We start from the raw sequence: 22,272 nt of genomic DNA on the forward strand, positions 1-22,272 counted from the left end.
TTCTGCTTGGTTCCTGCCAAGAGACAGTAGTGTGCTTCCACAGATGGGAAGCCACCACTGAAAAGGCCTGTTCTTGTGTGACTATCCTCTACACCTCCCTTGGAGAGGGAGTAAAGTCTTAACTTAAGGCATGTAAATCTAGTTGAAAGTCTGAGCCTGGTCTGGTCAATGTGTGGACTGGAAACCATATGCCATCTTGGGTTCCTTGATGGAAGGAAAAAACCTCACATGTGCCATGCACAGTAGATAATGGAAAGAAGGTCCCTGCCTCTGAAGAGCACCTCTCTCTCTCTCTTTTTAAAGAAATGAACTGCTTTCCGCTCTTAAAAAGGAAGATATGGTTCTTCACATTTTTTAACATTACAGGTTGGTGCAAAAGACAATTTCGATACCCTCATGTCAAAGCCAATAGTAGCTAGCCAAGTTATTTTGGCACCAGGAGAACATCCCACAAACGTTTCTCCCCTTGCAGTAAAAATACAATAATAACTAAAAAGTTGCTGTCATTTCATGACAGGCAAAATTGAGCTTCCTGCGTCTGCCTTGCTTGGCCTAACCGTAAGGACTCAGGACTCTTACACAATAAGTAGCATAGTGACTTGTTCTGGACTGATCTCTCTCTCTCTGAAAGAGAGAAAAGCAGCAAATTATGCCTCAGTTGCACGTTTCACCTCTTAAAATTATTATATTCCTTAATCGTTTGTTGGGGGAAAGGTTTCCACAGCATATTTAAAACATATAGATTCACATTCACGGAAAAATAAAAATACCCGTGCAATTATTGTTTTTATTATTTAAAAAAAAAACCCAAAAACAGCTCTCACAAAACAACCCCCATGACAGCCTTGGCCACACACTGACCCCAAGGCAACGTCCACCAAGGTAAAAGAGCTCAGGCGACGTTGCCTCAAATAAGCACCACGGGCCTTCCACCCTATTTCGTCAGATCTTACTACTGTTTATTTCATTTTTATTTGTAACTAAAGTGATGTCACAGGCCTGGGCATGTGGTATTCCTCCCTCTCTCTTCTCCCTCCCTTAAGTGGCTTCACTGTTAGTCGCAATACACTCTTAGCCTTGGCCTCGGGCCCAGCCCTGCCCGTAACCGCCGGGTTCAAACTGGGAATCCCTTCACGGGTTCTCCCAAATAGTTTAGCGGGACAGGAACATGATGGGCGGCGCCAGGGAACCCGCGGGTCCGGAGGGCCGGGGAAGGCGAGGCCTCGTCGTCCGGGAGAGAGGCTGCTCTCGCTTGAGGAGGTACGGAGGAGTCCCAGGAACCAGCGAGGCAGTTGTGGGCTGAACCCCGAGGTTTTCTCTCACTCCACGCTGCTTTCTCCCCGCCTCGCTAAGCGGCCTCCTTTCCCTGGTTCGCTTGGCACTTCCCGCCCTCCCCGCTTTGCTTCCTGGCAGTTTCAACCGAAAAGCCGCTCCTCTCGCTTCCCTTTCTTTCCCCGGTTTCCTTTCCTTCGTCTTTCTTGCGCAAAGGCAGTTTCTTACTCAGCTATTCCCTCGACAGTCATTTGGCTTCGAGCACCGCATTTTACTTCTCATTCTCCCGTCCCCCGTCATCGGTATACGCTTCTCACCCACCCCGCCCGCCTCCCTCGCTTCCCAGGATTATTATTATTTTTTAAAGCTGTTTTTCACACAATGTCCAAACTCAGTGGGGTTTTTTTCTTTTGTTTTTCGTATTGTTGTTTTTAATAGCTAGAATCGAGGCGTTTATTCGAGTGCTTGAAAGATCCGCCGGGTAGAGAACGACGTCGAGTTTCGCAACTTCGTATTCCTGGTAACTAACTCCAACGCGGCTTGAATGCTGCTGTCGGCTGCAGTTTGCAAGCGCTGGGTTCCTGAACCCTCAAACTGAGGACGTAAATTCTCTTTAAGGACTTTTGGACAGGTGAGACGTTAAAGGGCTTTATTCTGGGCCACCTGTGCATGTTGTTCATCTTTGAATGTCTCTCAGCTCCATGTGCAATGCTTTTAAAGTACATTTGAAGTGCATACTACTCCTCTTAGAATTTAGGGCACTGTAGTTTACCCCAGTTCCCTGCAACCCTTAATAAAACAAAAGTTGCCATATATGAGAGAGAGAAAGAGAGAGAAATGTGATTTGAATGTGCTTCTAAGGTATAGTGTGTGGACAGTCTGTTCTGCACTGAAATTTGACTTCTAGCAGGAGTAAGCAGATAGTAAGTCAAGTTCTACTGGTAGTTCTGTAGAAGTTTGCAGTAGCTGAAGCATTTCTGACTCCTGATTTTTTTAACCATGACAGCAGCTAAAGGACACCTTCCACCACCACAATCCGTAGTAATGTAGGCAAGTCCGAAAGGGCGAAAAAAAGAGGGAGAGAGAGACACTTTGGGGGAGAAGGAGAAAGAAAGTGAAAGGGGTGAAGTGGGGTGGGGAAGAGAGAGAGTTGCTTCTCATCAATATCAGCTCTTCAGTACAGGCACTGGTGCGGAAACCGAGGCTGGGGAGGGGCTGGTTGGCTAAGCAGCGAGGAAGGGGAGGCGCGATTCTTGGAAGAAACAGGGTGAAGGCAAAGTTTCCCACTTGCTTATGTCTCCCTGTGGAATCTGGAGCCCCCATTCCTTAGTTTCATGGTCCCTCTGCCCCTCCCCAGCCCTGGACAAAACATGTATCTCGCCAACGCATGGATGCATCACAAGGGCATGTTTCTATCACCCAGGATTCTGCAACCAGAGACGGCCCTGATGTTCGGTGCCGTGTTTTGTTACCAGATTCGGGGTATCCTTTATTATTAAAAGAGATCATTGCATAATTATCAGGAAGCCTAAGCTTTGGCGGAGTCAGTGGCACACACACATTGCCGTTTTGCCTTGCCTGCCGTTTTTGCCTTGCTTTTTCTACCCGCGCTCCCCTGTTACTTTGGCTGTACTTCATAGGCTCAGCTTTGCTCAGCTCTGTCAGTAGATTTTTTTTCCTATTAGACACAAGGATTTCACATTTTGAGAAAAGTGAGGAGAAGGAACAGGGAGAATACAGGAGAAGCAGCAGGAGAGGCTGCAATCTAACACCTGCTTACTTGGGAGCAAGTCCAGTTGAGCACAGTGGGGCTTACTTCTGAGTCGACATGCTTGACATTGCACTGTCAGTTTATTAACATTACACTAGAAAAAGAAGCTGTCAATTAATAGAGTACTTTCCATCCTTTTAAGTACAGCATCTTAAACAATTTAAGATCAATGGTGCATAGACAGGTTTGGGGAAATGTAAGACCTGCCTATAGGGCAAAATCCTAGGGGAAACATAACAAAATAAAGATTCTAAGTTAATCACGTTCACACAGTTAATGTCATGTCTAGCTTGACCCAATTTTTGTTTCTTTTTTATCATTGATACCCTGCATTCTTTCTCAAAAGGTTTACTCAAGGTGGCTTCCATCCTTCAACAAATGCCAAGCATCCCTACTGAAACGTGATATATGTATAGCTCAGGTAGAACCCGATTTCCGGTCCCTTTAAAACAAAGCCTTCAACAGGTAGGATCTGTCTATAATAGTAGTGCCTAGACCCACTGTGGGAGAGAGAGTTGTAGCTCCTACCCCTAGAATTATAGTATTGTAGAGTTGGAAGGGACCTTGTTGAGGATCATCTAGTCCAACCCTCTGCAATGCAGGAATATGCAGCTGTCCCATCCTTTTTTACATTTGCTGTCAGCCCTCATTTGTCCTCCTCCTGCTTTGTAAATTTACATATATATCTCCCTTCCTCCCCCCAATCTCTCACACAGGTTGCCTCAGATGCTAGTCCTGCTCAAGAGTAGACTCACTGAAATGAATTAAAAATCCAAACATTAATTTCAAAGTAGGATTTAGCTGGATGTAGCCTGTTATTATGACCAAAGTATCTTGCCCAAAAAGATATGCACAAACCAGTTTATCTGAGTGCATTCTTCTCAAGGTGGGGGAACTCATTTCTTTATAATTGCTTAATCATATGGGACTAAATTGCATTATGTTGTAAGGACCTTTTATTAAATCTTAGAATTGTAAAGTTGGAAGGAACCCAAGGGTCATCTAGTCCAACCCACAGTGCCTATTTTAAACCATAATGTTATCTGCAAAGTGGAACTATGTGGGCTTGTAGTTTGAGAGTCGGAAAGAAGTATGTCGCACTATGTGGCATTCTTTTTCAAGAACTACAAGTTTCATAGTAGATCCTTCTAACGTCATCTAACATAGGCAGGAGGGGCCAATGGGATGTGGCAGCTAAATAGCAACAGGTGAGGGGACAACCATTATAACTGCTAAGATCCTAGGGACTGTGGGAGCCAGTGCTGCTGATAAGATTTATAGACCTCAGAACATATGGGCGTAAATAAGTTAGATCTATTTTCAGGAGTGTGTAGAAGAATAAGCACATACTCTTGGGGACAGGAGAGCATCTGATGAGCACTTGTCAGTTTTTTATAATTGCTATATGTACGTGCAGTACTCTTGAAAAACTACCCATGAGCACTGTGGGCAGGGGGAGCCCAAAATGCTACATAACTCCAATGGAGGCAATACTGCTTTGTGGTTTGCAGGTTTTTCTAAATTGTTTGACCTCAAAAAATAGGAAGCCCATTTCAAAAGCTTTGTGCTATTGCAATAACATTGTCAAAAGCAAAGAGTCAAAAGTTCAGATCTGGAACCTATTTTCAGGATTCAACTCTGAAATGTGTAAAGTAATAGTAGAATGGTGATTTCTGGTTCCTTTGGAAATTTAGCTGAGGGAAGATATGTAAAACAATTTTATTTTCATTATTAACTGTAATGGTATGCTCACCAGATAGAAATATATACTATATAATACAGCAGCATTACTGACTTTGTTGGAGAAAAAAAATCTTAATTTTGTTACAGTGTTTCCTGCCTACGCACAATGATTCTAAATAAATTTTTATATACTATGCTTGGGATCTTAACCATGCATTGCAACTTCTGTTTAGCGGGTAAGTTGAACCTTTTCTCTACTTATTGTTGGAGTGCAAACTAGCTTAGAAGAAAATTCCAATTAAGCATTTAGTTAGAATGGGCAGTAAGGGAATCTGCTTTCTTGAATGAAGGTGGGTGATCCATATACAGTCAAACCTCGGTTGTCGAACGTAATCTGTTCCAGAAGCCTGCTAGGCTTCCGAAATATTCGACAACCAAGGTGCGGCTTCCGATTGGTTGTAGGAGCTTCTTGCACTCAGCAGAAGCCGCATTGGACACCCAGCTTCCGAAAACCGGAGCATTTACTTCCGGGTTTTCAGCATCCTGGAACCAAAATGTTCTGAAACGGAGGCGTTCGGGAGCCAAGGTTTGACTGTATAAACAGTTTAAAGCTTCTAAATTAACTGGACTAAATCCCAAATAAGGTGGTGATGGTCAATTGCTAATACCACCGTGGGGGAGGAAAACCCACTTATCATATGTGCTACAGTCCCAAACCATATCTGCTATTCAAAAAGCAAACACACACTGATATTACTTGTTTATGCTGTGTCTAGTTTGGCCCTGGATGACACAAAGAAGTTTGGCAAATGTGTGAAGTCTAAACTGGCTCCTAAGTCTTTGTATGATGGCGAAAAGTCCAATATGCCCTATTATGAAAAACTACACTGGGAATTAAAGCATGTGTATCCCGAGCATGAGGGGTAGTATTGAATAGTTGAGTCTCTTAAAGGGACGAGGTAGAACTGTATATACATGAATAGTGTCTTCTTTGTTCATTTTTCCGTCACTGCTGTGTTGCTTTGTGTTTTGCTTTAGTATAACTGATCTAAGTGATTTTTCTTTAAAAATAGATGGAGATGCTGTGGCTCACATCTTTCCTTCATCCCCTTTAATTGAAAGTGGTTCTACCTTGAAAGTTTTTTGTAGACTGGGCAAAAAACTTTTTCCTTATAAAAATGCAAGTCATATCATCTGGACACTGAATGATGTTGTGATTGCAGAAGAAAACTACCAAATTATCAATGATTCTGTCTCTGGAGTAGTTATTCATAATTTCACTTATGGAAGAGCTCACGTTAAATGTTTTGTTGATTCTCCGGTTAAAAAGCAACACCTGGCTCACTCTGAAGTTAGATCAGGGTGTAAGTAAGCTTAAAAGTCTTGAACTGAAAATGGGTGATTTAAGCAGTTTAACAATACTTAAAAACCTTTGACAATATTTACGTAGAATGGGATCCTGGTGGGTGTAATATTTTAAAAGATATAAATTGTAAGATTTTACTGATGCCAAGTAGTTTAAAGTCTTTTTACCAAATGAAGCCGGTCATTCAAATGCCTGAGAAATGTATTGTTTTGCCTTTCTTGGTTGCAGTTCCTCCACGGCCTCCTGAAATTATTTTCTGCATCTTTTATTACAAAAGTGGCTCAACTCTTACTTGCACATGGACATATAAGAGGAACCCTGAAACAGTCTATACTCTCACTAAACAGTAAGTGCTAAGTGGTTGGCTGCTAATGTTATGCAAAGCGTGTAGCATGTGAGTTAGATAATTGCATTTCCTCCCTTTAATCAAATGTTTAGTTCAACTGCTTTTGGATTACCCCAGTAATCTTAAATAGCTATTCATCACAAACAGGGCAGCCAACGAGATGCAAACACAGTGGCAAACTCAGAGGCCAACTCTGTCTCTATATCTGCTTGGGCAGTGCTGCTCCATGCCCTCAACCATAACCTCCAAGGTTCATTCAGCTGGTCATCTTTCAATGATACATGGAGTTGCCAAGATTTTTGGGGGTCCATGGGCACACCTGGAATTCTGAAAACATGTTGTGGCCATGAAGTGGTTGCCGTGAGTGTGGTGTGGCATAGTACAAATGGCTGCCATTTTTTTAATCTTCAAAGCAGCTGTGTGTGGTTACCAATACATACAAAGATCTTTAAAAATAAAAATAAAAATACCCATGTAAATACACATTTTCATCCTTTTAATTTCTGTGGGAGGGAAAAACACATGGTTTAAATTTCTTCTGTTGAAATCTGTGGCACTTGAATGTTCTCAACTTTTGGTTGTCATTAAAAGCATAATTCACCTTTTACTGTTCTTTTCTAAATTGTGCTCAACATATTTCAGTCCTGGATTTGATTCTAATTGTGAGCTTCTTAACCACTTCTTCCACCAAAAATATTTACTAATTTTCTTCTTCTTCCCACCGCCTGAATTTTTCACAAACAGGATGTTAGAACCAAATGAGGAAGAAAACTGCTCAATGAAAAGGGCTTCAACATTAGTAGGCGATGAGATACAAAGCTGCTCAACCCAAAATGATTCATGTACAATATTCAATCAACCAATTTCTGCTCGGGAATATCGTGTCCGGGTGACAGCAAGAAATCGCTTGGGGGAAGCAACCTCAGAGCCTGTTTGCATAATTTCTACAAAAATTTGTAAGTTTATAAACAATTTAAAATATGAGAAAAATAGACTGTGTTTGAGCAACCAGTTTTTATGCAATACATTTTTTGCTACTGCAGAGATTAAAGAATTCCAGTGGCGTGCAGTGAACATTTTCGTAGGATAACATTTAGGGCCAGAGGCGCCAGCTTGAGTGATTGGGGCGGGGCAACGTCATGCGCATGAACATTGTGCCTCCCTCTCTAAGCTGGGAAGAAACTTCCTGGGCTTTGGGAAGGAGTTGTCAGGCCTCTGACAGGATACTGGAGCCCTGCTGCCTCCTTACCAAAGACGAGTGGGCTTGGGGAAGATGGGAGAAGGGCTCTTGGACCCCCTTGGAGCATTGCACCTCTCTCCCTAAGCAGATCAGAAGCTTCCTAGGCTTTGAGAAGGAGGCAACAAGCTTTAATACTTTAATACTCTTAAGTTACCAGGAACATTTAGGGTACTAGCCCAGTCTCTCTAGTACACCGACAGCACCCTGCTGAAGAATTCTATTTTGCGTAAATCTACATTCCTATGTGGATTTTTATCACTGAAAACAGTGCCTACCTAAATAAAACTAAAGGGCAAGCTGCTTGTATATCTTGGAGAGGGAAGTTCCATAATAACAGTTGTACCTTTAAGAAGGTCCTGTCCCTCATACCTGCCAGCTCTTGCTATCACCATCTGAAAGCCAGTGTAGCGTAATGGTTCATGTGTTGTACTAGGACCTGGGAGAGCAAGATTTGGATCCCCACTCAGCCATGAAGCTCACTGAGTCACCATCTCTTAGTCTAACCTACCTCAAAGGGTTGTTGTGAGGATGAAATGGGGAGGAGGAGAACCATGTACACCACCTGAGATCCTTGGAAGATAAAGGTGGTTTATAAATTGAAATACAGTGGACCCTTGGGTTATGTACCTCTGGATACATAATCTTCGGGTTGCGAAAGCAGCAAACCCGGAAGTCTTTTCCCAGGTTTCGCCACCTGCACAGAAGCGCTCTATTGCGCTGCGTGTGCACACAGAAGCGGCGCCTCTGGTTATGGATTTTTCGGGGTGAGCATGGACCCCCGGAATGAATTAAATCTGTATCCAGAGGGTCTACTGTAACAACAACAATAATCTGCCTCTATCTCCAACCCAGCTGGGTTTAATTCCAAGTGTGTCAGTGGTGTTGCATCACATTGATCTGGTTCATCAGTCCCCCTCCACCGAACAGCAGTAATTTAATTATCTTTTTATAGTTGTGCTTAGAAATGAAATGTAAGTTCTGCAATGGGGTTCAAGCGTGCAGCCTACCCCACTCTCCATTCCAACAGAATTTCTCTTGCTGCTGCCGGTAGGATTGGTTGTAAAATCATTAGCATTGAAAGCATGAGAGCTTTCTTTCTCAATTCCAGTGAAGCCTGATCCTCCTCAGATAACTAAAATAGAAACAGTTCCAGGGATGAAGCAAACACTAAGAGTTAATTGGGTTAAGCCTCGGTATATGCCTCGAAGTGCTGAGAACAATACGAGGTGCCAAATTCGATATAAATCCATAAAGGAAAATGGCATGGTAAGTTGAATTGTAAGTGAGTAGCAATTTTTCCAGCTCATATGACTACAGGTATGTAGCCCATGTTGGTCTCATCTTTTCAGTCTGCTCCTCCTAGCATTATTTTATGCAGTTTCATCACGTCTTTTCTTACTTGCCTTTTCTCTAAACTATAAAGTGCCAAATGTTTTACCTTTTCCTGAAAGGAGAGTTTCCCCATTCGCTTAATCAGTTTGGTTGCCCTTTTCTGAACTTTTCCCTACACACACACACACACACACACACACACAAACGTGTGCTGTCTTTTGGTAAGCAGTTATTTTAGCCAAGAATGCATGCCAGTTTTTGGCAAGTAGAATTTACCATCTGAGCCACACTGGGGGTGTGGGGTGAGGAATGTAAGAATATGGATGCAAGTGATAACAAGAGAGACCATGGCTTTTATATTTTATCTCCTATGATATTTGCTGTGTTCTTTGAAGGAAAACTGTTTTTCTACCCAATTTCCAGAAAGATTACTTCATGGAAGAAGACAGTGCAACAATTGATCTCACTAATCTGTGGGATTGTACAAACTATACTGTTGACATTCGGTGTGCTCATAATGACTCGAAGTTTTGGAGTGAGTGGAGTGCAGAAAAAATGGGAGCAACAGAAGAACAAGGTAAGCAAAAATGCTGATACAGTTTGATGCTGTTGCTAAGTTTTATATTTACAGAACTTAAAAAAAATCAGTTTATGTTAATTCAGTTTATTATTATTATTGTTATTGTTATTATATATCCAAGACTAATTCCATCTCTAGGGAATCCACAGTGAATGTTTATACTGTACTGTATATGTTAAATAGGATAGGCAGTGAAGGGGTATCTGTCAGGCAGGGCTATCTCACGCTGTTATGTTGGTTATATCATTCATTGTTGTTGTTGGTATTCTGTTGGGAGCTGCCCAGGGTGGCTGGGGGAACCCAGTCAGATAGGCGGGGTATAAATAATAATAATAATAATAATAATAATAATAATAATAATAATAATTCAGTATTAGTATTGGATATTGCTGCTGTTTCCAGTCATTTACTCTTGAATATGGTTAGAGCTGTGCTTCCCAACATGGGGGACATGCCCCACGGGGGGCAATTTCATTTTTAAGGGGGGCAAATGAATGGCCTTTTAGGTTCCCTCCACATGAATAGGAGTTCACTTTTTGAATAATAAGAACCATATGTCACGGGGCGGGAGGGACCAGGATTTTAGAGATGCTTAGGTGGGGCATGGCCAAAAAAACATGTTTGGGAACCACTGGTCTAGAGGGAAAGTGTATGTGTTTAGTGTTGCCAGCTTGTCATGGTGTTCCAGCACCCAGTTGCTAGGGGAGTTGTTCATAGACAGCCTCCCCAGTTTTGGAGAACAACAAAGAACCAGTTGTTACGTGTTCTATTCTTGTGCTATTCTTGAATATCCACTTGCTGCAGGATAAGAATATGATACTAACTAGCTTTTTAGCAGCATAGAAGTGGCTCTCTTGGTGGGCTATAGGAGTAGTCTGTTCATGCATTTTATTTCTATATTTTTAATTATGATGTATTAATTTTGATAGCTCCCTTGAAAGTAGACTTGTGGCGAGTACTTGAATCGCATCAGCCAGCTGGAAGAAGAACTGTGCACCTTTTGTGGAAGGTAAAAAAAATTGACACTTTGAGATTCTGGGGGTTTTTTGGTTTAGTATTTGAATGGTGAATGTGCTGTCAGGTTTGACTGACATTATTTCTGATACAACTCAGTAGCCTATATACTATGTTAATTGGTATTTTTCATGTTTGAGATGAGTCACTACGTACTTTTTATCACTCTAACTCGTATGCATATACATGCCATTACACTGGCAAACACCTCTGTCATTTTGATTACTCTGATTTCTGAATAGACTTTCCCAGTGATGCTTTGTTTTTTGCAGTAAAGATCTCTCTGAGAAAAAAACTGTTTTGCTGAATTCTGTGAAGGAATTATTTGTTTTCATGAATAAAGGTGGATTATCTAAGGTGGTGTCCATATTAGTTGACCAGGATACTATTCAGGAGAGACTGGCATAGGAAATGTATGTGTGTGTATGCACTTTTTTAAATCAGGTGTTGGAAAAATATGGTCCATGCTTTGGTTCATGAGATTCTTCAGTGTAGCTTGCAATATCATACAGAAGTCTTAAGAATCCTGGCTGGTGGTGTTGGGTTTTTTTTAATGGTTGCATAAATGTTTGGGAGAAAAATTGCCAAAAGCAGAAGCAAGTGGCAGGATGGTGGTGAGGACTGAAAATCAATTGGTCTTATACACCCTGCAACTTCCTACAGTAGTTTATTGGGAGTGCACACATGTTGTAGTGGTGTTGCAACTCTGCAGAGATTGTGTGAAGCCCCAGATTGTACAAAGCAGTACATCTGTGTGAGGCCATTGCGCTGCTCCAAGTGTCCCCAGCTTTGGAGTTGGGAAAGGTGGCTACTGGAGGACAAGCCTGCGATTCTACTGCTTGGATTGTGGTGCCCTGACCATGGAGCATCCTCCCAAGGGCAGTTTGACTGGCACCTACATAGCTCTCCTTTAGGCTCTGGGAAAAGATTTTACTATCTCGTGCCTTCCCTCCTGTTGATGCCTTCTGTAAAGTTTCTATTTTTCTGTGAAACACCTTTAACAATGAATTGGAAAGGTAATATACAGATGTATTAAATGAAATAATTTGCACAATTAGGGTGACTGCAGACAAAAATCCACAATAGGACACATTGCCACTGATGTGTGTTAAAGTCCTACACGGAAGCGCTGTTTCCTATAAGCCAGGCAATCGGCACTAGGTTGTAAACTTGCCTGGAGGGTACATACAGGAAATGTTTATGTATTTACCCCTTGAGAATAAGTTTCTAGGGTGTTGCATGATAGAAATAAATAAAATACATTAAAATATAAACAGTAAAATAAGGAAAAATCAAAAACTGGAGTGTTAGTATGGCTCACAAAGTAGCACAGAATTGGTGGAAAGTATTTTTTTTATGCAGAGTAGTAGGTATTGTGGCATATATAGGCATACCATTTATTTATTCCCTTGATATTGAAAGCAACCTGCTAGTGCATTATTGCAAAATTCATGTCAATCTGATGAAGTAGATATGCAATGATTGGATTGGAGATCATTAAGCTGAGAAACAGCAGCTTGCCCTTGCTTCCTGAGAGTAATGGAAATAAGAACAGTAAATAAATTTGTAATGATTTGCTGACCTATCGCTGGTATTAAGTGAATCAAGACCGCAAGGTACAGTGCAAAACCACTTGCTGTAAACTTCCTGTAAGCAAAAGATGGAAATAAATTTCAAGACCAGATTTAACAGTGCAATCCTTTACAGTATATGTAAACTCAAGTGTGTATGGATTGCAAACTTATTGGATAACCAACTTTTCAAAACTGGTTGGCATATTTCAGAGCTTTCTGATTCCATGAGAAGTATATGTGTATATGTATAGAGGGGGAGAGAGGATCCCATCTCTGTCCTTTTTGGTGTATGTGTGACTTGCATTTTAGTTTTTATGCAATGTATGTGATCCTATACATGTTTGCTCAGCAGTCCCATTGTGTTCAGCACTGCTTTCTCAGGTTAATGCACACAAGTCTTAAGAGTCGTATCTTCTTCAATTGCTATGCTGTCCTATCTTGCTTTGTTTTTTAACAGAAACATGAAGAATTCCCGTCTTCTGGAAGAATAGATAGCTACAGAATAAAGTATTTTACAAAAACCAACCCTCCTTTTGAAAAAACTGTCAACGCTAAAAATAATTCCAGTAATTTCGAATTGACAGGAGAAGCCTATTTGATCAGTGTTGTTGCTCATAATATAGCTGGAGATTCTCCTGAGGCTGTTTTGAAAATTCCATCAATACATGAAGAAAGCATGAGTGAGTTTATGTGATCAAAATGTGTGATTTTTTAAAAATGTAGTAATAGATCACTGTGGTTCGGGTGTTGATATGTGTCATTGTGTTTGTAAATGTGTATCCCCTTTCAGATCTTCTTTAAAATACAATTACATGGTTGTAGCATTTGCTTGCAAAAAGAGCAAAACAGCAAATACTTAGTTATGGAGCATACATCTAAAACAAAAATGTCTTAAATAGCCTCCTAAATATCAAGACTTATCTGATACTGAGTAAGCAGTATTACTTTAGTGCAGGTAGAATTAAGAAATGGGACTTCTAATCCAAGACGTCTCTTTGTACTTGAATCCCTGTCTGCAAGGATATTGCAATGCAGTATCACTGCTTATTCATTGTGTATTTATTTTTGCATCCTACGCTGTATTGATAAAATGTAGAATGTAGAAAGAGTATTGCTTTTCAGAGTACCTTGTTTTCTGTAGGGGATCATGTTAAAAGGTTTTCTTAGGAAGGATTGCTACTGCTACATACCCTTCTGCTCCCTTCTGTCTTCTGTTCTCAAATATTTTATTAATCACAATAATATTCAGTTGAATTGCTGAAGTCTGCTTAAGTCAACATTCCTGCTAATGTCAGCAATCATTCTCTTAGATCTCCAAAGGATTCTTAGCTTGAATACTTCTGCTTTAAAGGAGCACTTGTTTTTGGAATGGGAAACTTCAGAGTTAGAAATAAATGAATACATTATAGAATGGTATAATGAACTGGAGACAGATCCATACAACAGATCTTGGGAATATATAACAAATGTCACAAACTGGACATTTCCAACAGGTAAGGGTTCTGGAGACTATCTTTTAAACCCAATGTATTTATTTCTGTATCTTCACTCCCCATTTTTTCTATCTAAAGATGATTAATAATAATAATAATAATAATAATTTATTTATACCCTGCCCATCTGGCTGAATTTCCCCAGCCACTCTGGGCAGCTCCCAATCGAGTGTTAAAACAATACAGCATTATGTTGAGACAGTTTGCAGTTGGGTATTTATTTATGTACTTTTGCGTTTGGTTGCGTGTTAGCAAATATCTCTGAGTGGTAAGCACATGGGTGCAATGCTGTTCTTCACTGCTAAAGTCCTCTAGAATAGTCCATGCTGAAATTGCTTGAGCTATTTCAGATTATTGGTTTTGAAAATTTGGACTATTCTGATAGGGACAGACAGAAGGAAGTGGATTTCTGTCACATGAAGGTCTTTATACTACTGTGCAGCCTTATTTCCTTGGCTGCAAGCAATACATAATATCTATTGGAGAAAAACTCCACAAGTTGGAAACACATTTATTTACTTCTAGTGTTTATATCCCATCTAATGATGGTGCTTTGTTTTAATGTAAACTCCTCAAAACAGTCTAGTTCCATTTCTGTATTGGCATAAAAAGTCTGGTTATCAGCTGTTCCAGGAGTCGTTTTTAAGAAAGAAAAAGTCTAAAAATAGCTATTGCTGCATTTATATTGGTTTTATCCTATATAAAAATTGGGCCTTGCAGGTTTCTTAGTCTATACTGCTTTTCAATATAGCAAGGAAAATATGTCATAAAGGAAAGGTCCTAAGTTTGTAAAGTCCTGATTCTGGCATGTGGCTTTTCTGTTGCTGCTGTGTGAGTGAAAGTTATGTTATGTTTTATGTTCTGTTCTGTTATGTTACGTTATGTGTAATTAAAAGTCTTGCTGCACATCTTGAAAGAGCAGTAACATTCTGTGCATCTTGTTTCCCCTCCCTCCAGGAACCTTCAATCCCTATATATGTTACAACATTTCAGTGTATCCCTTACATAAAGGTGAAGTAAAAGCGCCGAGTTCCACCAGAACCTACTTTCAAGAAGGAAGTACGTATAAATGATTGCCTCTGTGGCAAATATCAGTCTCCCTTAATCCTACCTGAATAAGTCAGCTTTGAATCTTTTAGTTCCTCTGCTTTGGGTTCTCCCTTCCTACGACTACCTCCAATAGGATTGTTCTGTTAAATACCGTATTTTTCGCTCTATAACACGCACCCGACCATAACACGCACATAGTTTTTAGAGGAGGAAAACAAGAAAAAAAAATATGCTAAACGAAACAGTGGATGTATGATTTTTGTGGTTCATGCTGTGGCCACAGACATGTGATCTGACGGTGAGTTTGGGGTAGCCCAATGCAAAAATCCTGAGGATCCATGTGGATCCATGCATTGTAACCACGTTTTTGTACCACTGCGGCCCCAGGCAACAGTGGGTGTGTGATTTTTTTGGTGCAGGCTGTAGCCATGGACATGCTATGTGATCTGATGGTGAATTTGGGGTGACCCAGTGCAAAAATCCTGAGGATCCATGTGGATCCATGCTTTGTAACCACGTTTTTAGTGGGGAGGGAAGGAAAAGCACTCAAGGGACAAGGAACACGCGTGGGGTGGGTGGAGAAGGATGCTGTTAAAAACGCAGAAGAGGGGTATAAGAGGAGAAGGCTCCTCTCCTCTCCCGCTTTGCTCCTTTAAAGCAAGCAGGCTCTCTGTCTCTCTCTCCTCCCCACTCAGTGGCTCTTCTCTCGCTTTGCTGTTTCAAAGCAAGCCACAGAGGAGGGAAGCAAGGGGAACCATGGATCCTCTACTCACGACTGCAGCAGATCCCCCTGCCATCCATAGGCATTCGCTCCATAACACGCCCAGACATTTCCCCTTACTTTCTAGGAGGAAAAAAGTGAGTGTTATGGTGCAAAAAATACGGTATGTAAAATTGCATTAGTTATTTCGAAACTTGTTTTTCTACATTGCTATGCATTTAGCAACACTGAACACCATTCATGACATCATTTCTTTTATTAAAGTTTGGTTGGCTGTATTTTCCTACATCATTTAGGCCCAATCCGAGGTCCTACTGCTGTGGTGAAATATTTTGATAAAAGTGAAGCTGCCATAATGTGGGAGGAAATTGAAAAAGCAGACAGACGTGGTGATATTATTAACTACACTATATTTTACAAAGCTGATGGTGGAAAAGAATTGGGTACGTATACACATATGAGGCAGAAAGTTAGAAGGCTGTCATAATACCACTTCTTAGCAGTGTTTGGCTATAGTGCTGTTCTTTAGTCTCAGGTGGCCTCCATATGTTGGCATGGATTGCTGGTAAGGAAAGGAACAGCTGAAAAATTTGGAAGCATTCTGTTTGTAATCCAACACATTTGCCTTGATACAACTGCCAGGGAAAAGGGCACATGTGATTTGGTGTGGAGGCAGAATGCTACCTGCTGGCTCACACCCATCCCTGGACCTTCCAAACATGTCATGCAGGGTTAATGTTGTTTTGTTAGTGCTTGGAACAGGAGCCAATCACTTAATTCTTTTCCTGTCTTTTAAATGGCTCTTTGTTTCCTTTGGTTTGTCTGTTCTCAAACCTGGTGCCAAACTTAGTTTTGTCAACAAGTTTGTTATTACATGTGGGGAATTCATTTTTTTTGTTTTTCTGGCTTACTGTGACATAGTTTGAAAACCTTTGCTGAAGAAAGTTTGGCTACACCCACTACTGTGTGTGCTATATGATTATAAAATGCTCAGGCTCGGGGCTGCCAGCCCTCCAGCCCCATATTTCCAGTGGGGGAAGAAAAAGAGTGTTCATGATTACTTCTCAACTCCTGAAACACAAACCTCAAGAAGCCTGAATTGCACCACGAAGCTGTTTCTATCTGCATCACTCCTCTTAGGGGGCATGAATGTACTGCAGTATTTTGTTGTAGATTCCACTCTCTCTATCTAATAAAATATCATTTTACATTTTGTCACATGCGTCGTGCTGTCCGTTTTGCTGAGCAGCAGCATCTTGTAACTCTTGGTAGTAAAAAAAAAAAAAATCTGTTTACTTTTGTATGGCTCTTGAAGATCCTTGAAGCTTAAAAGAATTTCATATATACTAGACCAGATGAACATTTAACCCTAAATTTGTGTCTTATTAGGAGAAACAGTGAGTGCTGATGTGCTAGAATACCGCCTTAAATCCTTGCAAGCTAACACCAAGTACACAGCTCATGTTATGGCAAGCACCATGGCTGGAGGAACCAATGGAACAGAGCTAGATTTCATCACCCATAAACTTAGTAAGTTACTCAGTGCAAATAATTTTCTGTTCATGGGTCGCTTTTTAAAGTGTGGTGAACTGGGCCTCAGAAAGGGTAGCCTATTTCTCCAACACTGTTACAGCACAAAGTGAAATCCAGGAAACCTTAATTCTGTTGACTGAAAGAATGTACAGTTGACATAAACTCATAGAAAGGGTGCACTTCCAACTTGTGATTGTACGTAATCTCACCTTTTTTTCCATTATACATGTAAGAATGTTCTTACAGGCCACTCCTCTAGTGCTGAGGTTATTACCTCCTTGAAATATACATGCCCTGCTGAGTTGATCCTAGCTTAGTAGTACTAAATCAGGTCACAACTGTATGGACAGGGCACTGTGCTGAAAGCTTTCTGGGGAGGATATGCAGTATCATGACAGGAAGCTGCTACACACAAACAGCCTCCCCCCCTGCTGTAGTGACACCCATGTAGTTGCATTCTACAGCAGCCATCTATGTGGTTCATTATATATGTCAAAAGTGCAACAATAAGATGCACCACAAGTCCTTTGATGGAATTTCTTTCTTTTTATTACTGGGGACCTCTCTACAAGACTGTAGCCCCTTCTCTCCTTTTAAGTGCTAAAATATAGTATAGTTCAGTAAACGGGAGTAAGTCCCACTGAACTCATTGGCACTTACTTTTGAGATAACCTAAAATTCTTGGATGTTTATATTTTGAATTCATTTTGCCCTTCCTCTTTCCCCTGCTAGGTGAGACAGATATTATTCTTCTGTTTGTCATTGTTGGATTTTTCATGCTATGCTTAACAACTGTTGGGTTATTGTGGGCTCTGAAAAGACGCACGTGAGTAAATGTTTGCATAAGTCTTTTTATATGGGTGAAAATGAGGCATTGTAGTAAATGGAAGCATAGGTTTTTTTTAAAGTTTCTTGCTTGTTAAATATGTGTCTGGAAAACAAACCCCTACAAAGGAAAGGCAGAACCACTCCCTGAGCTGAGAAATCTTATTACTGAATTATGGCAAGTTACATAAATTAAAAACTTATTATGACGGAGGAAAAGGGGCTTGATTTTAACTTAGTTTAAATGGTTTTTCTTGTTAATAGGTGTCAATAAATACCTGTATTAGATGGATCAATTTTGTTTTGGCAGGTTGAAAAAGATTTGCTGGCCTGAAATCCCACATCCGGTACTACCAAGTTTTCCCAATGGATTTCAGGTAATGAATAATTTTTGCTGATCCGGTGTGATAATTTGTTTGAAAATAGTAGAAAAATAATATCTAATAGATGTGTGTGGTGGCCAGGGCTGTCCCTGATCATTACACTGCCCTGCAACCTGACTTCCCTTGTGGGCATGCATGAGAGTTCGCTTTGCTCTGGTCTCTCTTTCATGCTTGTGTTTGCTCCTGCCCTTCCCCTCCACCAAACTATTACTTGCCTGCCCTCTCCATTAGGCAATAGCAGCTCCCAGTAGCAGCTGTTGCCAGCTGATGACTTGCAAAGGCAAGCAACAGACACTTGCCCTTTTTGCTTGAAGAGTGGGAAGTAGAGCTGTGGCCAGTGGTAGATGGAAGAGAGGGGGCTACTTCTTCCAGGAGTCTCCTCTTTGTTCCTCTTCCTGCAATACTGAGGATAATGCTTAACTTACAGGGTGGTTGCAAGGATTACTAGGATAGTGTATGTGAAGTGCTTTAAACATTCATAAAAGTATGGTTATCATTTCTCTCTTTCTGACTGGTCTATGGCTAGGGTGGCTAACCTGTGAGCCTGATTCAGCTGGCAAAGCCACAGGTAGTCTTTTGATCTGATCTGGAGTTACTGCATGATCGTTAGAGATCACTCTCTACAGAAGAGTGTTATTTAATTCCAGGCTTTTAGAGAGACCATTCTGTGCAAAGTAAAAGGCAGAATTTCCAGCAGGAACACCCCCACCCCACAAATGGAGTGGGGTGGGCTCATGCACTTGCATTGACCATGCTTACTTGCTGGACTGTGGCCCTCATAAAGGGATGGGCAAATCAGTCATTTTTCCAATCTTAGATTCAGTTCTCTACATTTCTTTAAGAGCAATTTGCAATTAAAAAACAACAACATCTCATTAAGAGTAGTCAACATTTCATTGTGAATTTCCCCTAATAAACTCATTGTTGTAAGCAGTTCTGAATAATGCATACATTTTTGTAAGCAATTTCCCCAATATAATACATTTTTGCATATTATATTCAACAATGTGTGCATTTTAATGCACACTTTACCCTAGTATATGCATTTTTTGTGTACATTACTTGACTAGAAAACTGCATTGCAAAATTTGGACAAGTGTGAATTTCTAAGAACATCTGTGAATCAATTTGAGAAATGTGAACTGGGTAGCTTCTTATTAAAATGTAATCAAAATTGAATTTTGCTTCCAGCCTTTCCTTGAGAGAGGTGATTCTAGGGCCAAAAAAGGTTAGTCAGGCTGGACTAGGGCATATTATAGTGGGGTTGAGAACTCATGTGGATGGAAAATGTCACCTGGCATCATCCTCTCCTTAGAATGAAGGAGGACAGAACAGACTTGTTAATAGGACTTTTCCTTTTTGCGTCCATGGTATTGATTATAATCATATTATTAGCAAGCAGGCTGCACTCATATTACTTTGAGGATCATTCAAACAATGTGAGATTATGAGTGTAACAGATGGACAGTTGCTCATCTGCAGGCTTACTTGTAGTTTGTTAGCAAGATTCCAAAAGGGAAGGACTCACTGGAGGAAATTACACTTTCAAAGTTTCTGCAAATTTTGGAGACTTAATCATTTTTTTCTTTTGGTAAAGACCCAAGAGGAACTTAATTACTTAACTTTACATCCTCTTTCTTTCTCTTTTTCTCCTCCCAGGAGAAGACAATGTTGAGAAACTCACCCTCTGAGAATGAGACACTCAGTGTTTTGAGGGTAGATCCTTGTGGAAAAGATCATGATGAATTACACTCACTGACCCTTGAAACCTGGTTGAACCAGACTGATGTTACCTCAGACTTCTTGATGGCCAACCATGAGATTTTGTGCAGTGAAGAACATGAAGCTATAGTACCTCTTGCACAATCAACCTCTCTGGGGCATGATTTCAGGAATCCACCAATTACAGCTTCAAAAGTGGATTCTAGAGATTATGGAGATGATGAAGTTCACGATCAGCCAGAGTTGAAGGAGAAAACTGAGTTCAACCTATATTTGAAAAACTCGGTCCATACAAGAGAGTTCTTAGGCCAAAATACAGAAGGAACAAAAGGCCAACCAGTTTTTGTAACAGGACAGTGTTATGTGGCACTGGATGCAGTTAAACTGTTCTCAAAGCCCTGTTCAGAGTAATTTAATGGAGTACCACGTTGGGCATTGCAGGGAGTTGGACTAGATAACCCTCGTCTTTTCCAATTCTACAGTTCTATGATTCACTGAAAGAAGCATGATGCTGCTGCTGCTGCTGCCTGAGTCAAGGAGAGTGTTGCAGACTTCATTTAGCTGTGACCATTATTTAGGACATGAAGTTCTCCGTCCTATTTTCAATTGGCATCAGGCATTTGATGGCTTTCCATGGTCCACTGTTCATTAGCAAAAACGAAGTAGTTGTAATTCATATGGAGGCACTATATTTCTCCCCCACACCCTCTACCCAAAGAAAGAGTGATCAGAGATGGAGGGGGTGGCGATCTCTCTGCATCCCAAACCTCTGTGGCCATCAGAATATGGGGAGAAAGTCAACTGGGAAGCTTTGACACCAGAGGATTGAAAACATATTTTTAAAAATGCTCACAATCCTCAAAGTGTTCTAGAATACCAGTGCACCTTTTAAAAACCCTCTAATGATTTTAGTCCTAATATTTCATACCTACCTGGTGAGCATGGGAGCATATACAACTAAGTAAAAAATAACATAAGAGAAAAGAAAAGTAAAAGCATTAAGGACAAAGTTCCTTAGGCAAAAATCCTATTCAAGTGGCTGATATGGTACCTTATTTGGATAGATACCAAAACGTACATAGTACAAATATTCCATTGTTTCAATCCACCTTACTGTGGAGTCATATGTTACTTGGTTTGCATATAGGTAAATGAAAAAAACAATTGTTGGTGGTAGGTGTTCCTAATACAGCAGCAAGGTGCAAGTAGATGTTGAGTGGGTGAAATGAGACAGCATCACAAATAAACTTCGTAGATTATTATCCCCCACAATTGCTCTTAGTTCTCCAAACAGATGCTGAAATGATGAGCAAAGGATGGGACTTGGAATTTGTTCCATTGCATTCCCATATCAAGTGATCACAACTACCAAAGCTGACCACACCAGCCACTTTTAGAGGTTAAGCACATGGCATGCAATCACCTGTGGTGATGACCTGGGTCCTAGGGAAACCAAAAAGCCTTTTTATCCACTTATGCCCTAGCCAGGAGATCTACATGCCCTTTCTAGATGGCAGCCCTGTCGGTATTCCTATATGGTAGAAGTGCTGCTTTTGCCACAAATTTGCCTATTCAGACATTGCATCTAGACAGGTTGTACCTGCCCCAACTACTCAACGCAGGAAGGTCTGAATGGGGATTGTAAGCCTGTTAAACTGTGCAGTCTGAATTCCTGATCTGGGGGAGGGCTTTCATTGCATTCAGCCTAAGAGGCTTACAAGCCCTGTTTAAATTGTGTGAAAGTCAGATGTGGAACTGGCACAGTCCGTCTCTGCTCACACAGTTCATGAACAGCTTCAATGGCTTAAGACCCCAGTCTCCATATGTCAATGGAAACAATAGTGATGTACACTACAGATTTATTGTGAGGACAAACATCATAAATATTAACAAACATGGTATATATTAAAATGCTGCATAAATTGCTCATATACAAAACATTGATACAAGATACATGAACAAGATCAAATTTGTAAATATTGGTGTGAGACTTGTTATTTAATGTACCATCCTACTCTGAGCTGCTGGAAAAAAATGCTAATTAAAGCATTAAATAGTCTGCTAAATTCTAGATGGCTTTGTTATGTAGTTGCAAGTGACGGGATAGCATATGTTTCAGCCCTGAGTAACAAGTGAGACTGGAGTGAAGTGAATAGGAGTGGAGTTTAATCTTTCAAGGACGTCGTGAAACATTCCATTTCATGAACAGAATGTGAGTATACTGTGACTAGTTCAGGCAACCAATGGTAATAGAAAAATGCCAGTTTTTCATATTAACCTCACTTTTGCCTGATAACTCCCACAGGGTTTGCCTATTCCCAACTCTTGTCATTGCCAATGTCTGTGCAGTTGTTGACTTTGCAGCTC

At 40.7% G+C, this 22,272-nt stretch overlaps 2 protein-coding genes across 5 annotated transcripts in view; both read left to right on the plus strand.

The window, feature by feature from the left end:
• The window catches only part of LOC308457887 (uncharacterized protein), a gene marked incomplete at its 3' end in the record, with an annotated part of 71,395 nt that overhangs the window by 1,961 nt on the left and 47,162 nt on the right, over nt 1–22,272 (plus strand). The window lies entirely within an intron of this gene.
• On the plus strand, nt 1,114–21,971 carry LOC308458017 (interleukin-31 receptor subunit alpha-like). 4 transcript variants are annotated; one of them, XM_080972504.1, is made up of 18 exons: nt 1,114–1,260; nt 1,711–1,903; nt 3,390–3,508; nt 4,874–4,962; nt 5,800–6,090; nt 6,321–6,438; nt 7,183–7,394; nt 8,787–8,944; nt 9,434–9,587; nt 10,520–10,599; nt 12,636–12,858; nt 13,489–13,671; nt 14,629–14,730; nt 15,739–15,885; nt 16,832–16,972; nt 17,708–17,801; nt 18,111–18,177; nt 19,843–21,971. In XM_080972504.1, the coding sequence occupies exons 4-18, from the start codon at nt 4,893–4,895 to the stop codon at nt 20,314–20,316; spliced, it is 2,514 nt and encodes an 837-aa protein (XP_080828630.1). In that variant the 5' UTR covers nt 1,114–1,260; nt 1,711–1,903; nt 3,390–3,508; nt 4,874–4,892; the 3' UTR covers nt 20,317–21,971. The 4 variants fall into 4 exon arrangements, with proteins under 4 accessions (XP_080828630.1, XP_080828632.1, XP_080828629.1 ...); XM_080972506.1 differs by lacking the exon at nt 5,800–6,090 and having other exon boundaries at nt 1,117–1,260; XM_080972503.1 differs by lacking the exons at nt 1,114–1,260; nt 1,711–1,903; nt 3,390–3,508 and adding an exon at nt 3,877–3,929.

Source organism: Podarcis pityusensis, assembly GCF_964106645.2.
Source record: "Podarcis pityusensis genome assembly, chromosome: 11".
NCBI classification, from domain to species: domain Eukaryota; kingdom Metazoa; phylum Chordata; class Lepidosauria; order Squamata; family Lacertidae; genus Podarcis; species Podarcis pityusensis.